At 41.3% G+C, this 1,519-nt stretch overlaps 1 protein-coding gene across 2 annotated transcripts in view; it reads left to right on the top strand.

The window, feature by feature from the left end:
• The first annotated feature begins 266 nt into the window (after positions 1 to 266).
• LOC106530108 (nucleolar and coiled-body phosphoprotein 1) overlaps positions 267 to 1,519 on the top strand; it is a 5,050-nt gene continuing 3,797 nt past the window's right edge. The window contains exons 1-4 of one of the 2 annotated variants that reach the window (XM_014025675.1): positions 267 to 524; positions 875 to 982; positions 1,056 to 1,115; positions 1,194 to 1,313. In XM_014025675.1, the coding sequence (XP_013881129.1) occupies positions 479 to 524; positions 875 to 982; positions 1,056 to 1,115; positions 1,194 to 1,313 (334 nt within the window). In that variant the 5' untranslated portion in view covers positions 267 to 478. The remainder of the gene's footprint in view (positions 525 to 874; positions 983 to 1,055; positions 1,116 to 1,193; positions 1,314 to 1,519) is intronic. The other variant, XM_014025676.1, reaches the window with a different exon arrangement.

Below are 1,519 nucleotides of genomic sequence, written 5' to 3'. Positions count from 1 at the left end.
AGCTGAATAGCTAGCTATAAATACTCTAATATGCAAACTATGCTATAATTATTTAGCTATGATACTTTAGCTGAATAGCTAGCACTAACTAAGCTATAATTATTTAGCTATGATACTTTAGCTGAATAGCTAGCACTAACTAAGCTATAATTTAGCTATGATACTTTAGCTGAATAGCTAGCTATAAGCTAATGATGCTTTTGCGATCCACCATTAAAGAAGAGACACCGCGGGCCCGTTCGTGACGTCATCAACACGCGCCGTTTTTACCTTAAACTACAGCGGAAAACAAAAACCTCAAAACGAAATAATTAAATCCAGAAACCCGCTGAAACTGGCGCTTTTTTTGGGACCTTTTTCTGTATTTCTTGTCAGCGGGAGCTGTTTGTGTGTCGGAGCGGAGCTGTGAGGACGGAGAGGTGAAAAAAGCTGTGAATTAATAATTTTTTTTGTTGAAGAAGTGAGGCTGACCGTCAGAATGGAGTGCAGCTCCGCGGACTCGGACACTGCTCATCAGTCTGCAGGTAAACCTGGTCCTCTCCTCTGCTTTTAGCTCGTAATATTTACCCCCCAGGGGAAGTTAGGCCCACAGAAAGACAAAAATAAATAAATAAAAACCTTAGACTCGGTCAGGTGCAGTCCAAGCACCGTTTTGGACCCTCCTTTCAAACGAGCCAGACCTGATTGTTCTCTTATGTTTTTTAAACAAATGTTTAAGTTTTTCACAGCTTTTTTGTTGATAATTTGACAGTTTTTAATTTAGTCTTCAGTCTAAATTAACTCTAATAATAATCACAATCAGTTTTATCTAATTTGATGAAAAGCACTGTGAGAATTCAGGAGATAAAAATAGTTTTTATTTCCAACCCCCCAGGGAAGGACAACTCCTGTTCTGATGATGAGGACTTTGTCCCGCTGTCGAAGCTCCTGGAGAAGAAGTCGTGTGACAACGGCCACGACCTGAACTCCAAACCAGACAAAGGTGGTGCAGAAACTCAAACTTTGTTTCAAGTCTGGCCTTTTTTTTAACTTCCTGTGTGAATCTTTGCTTCCAGAGGATTCTTCAGACGACGAGCCGCTGATGAAGAAGAAGAAAGAAGCTCCTCCCAAACCAGGTGGCCTCTCCACGCCGTCTCCCTCCTCCTCTTTATCTCCTGTTTTTAGTTTTAATTATAAAAATCTTCTCTCTTCAGAGTCAAACACTGACGGAGACTCTGACGACGAGCCTCTGAGCAAAATCGCCAAAACCTCGTCCAAACCCAGAGGGAGGCCGAGAGGGACGCCCAAAAAACCTGCCAACAGGAAGAGGAAAGGTGAGGTGGCGTCTCCTGATGACATCATCAAGAAGGTTTGGGTTTTAAAATCCAGTTTTTGATTTATTTGCTAAATTCACCTTACTTGATCCGGTGTAAACTTGAAATTTGATCAATATCTGCGTCTTTTCCACCTGCCTCAGTTATTAATACATCACTTCCTATTAAATTATCTTCTGTTACTTCAGATCCCACAGTATTTGGTC

This window comes from Austrofundulus limnaeus, unplaced genomic scaffold (assembly GCF_001266775.1).
Source record: "Austrofundulus limnaeus strain Quisiro unplaced genomic scaffold, Austrofundulus_limnaeus-1.0 Scaffold490, whole genome shotgun sequence".
NCBI lineage: Eukaryota > Metazoa > Chordata > Actinopteri > Cyprinodontiformes > Rivulidae > Austrofundulus > Austrofundulus limnaeus.
The sequence above is the reverse complement of the archived record's forward strand: the minus strand, read 5'-3'. Positions and strand labels throughout refer to the sequence as shown.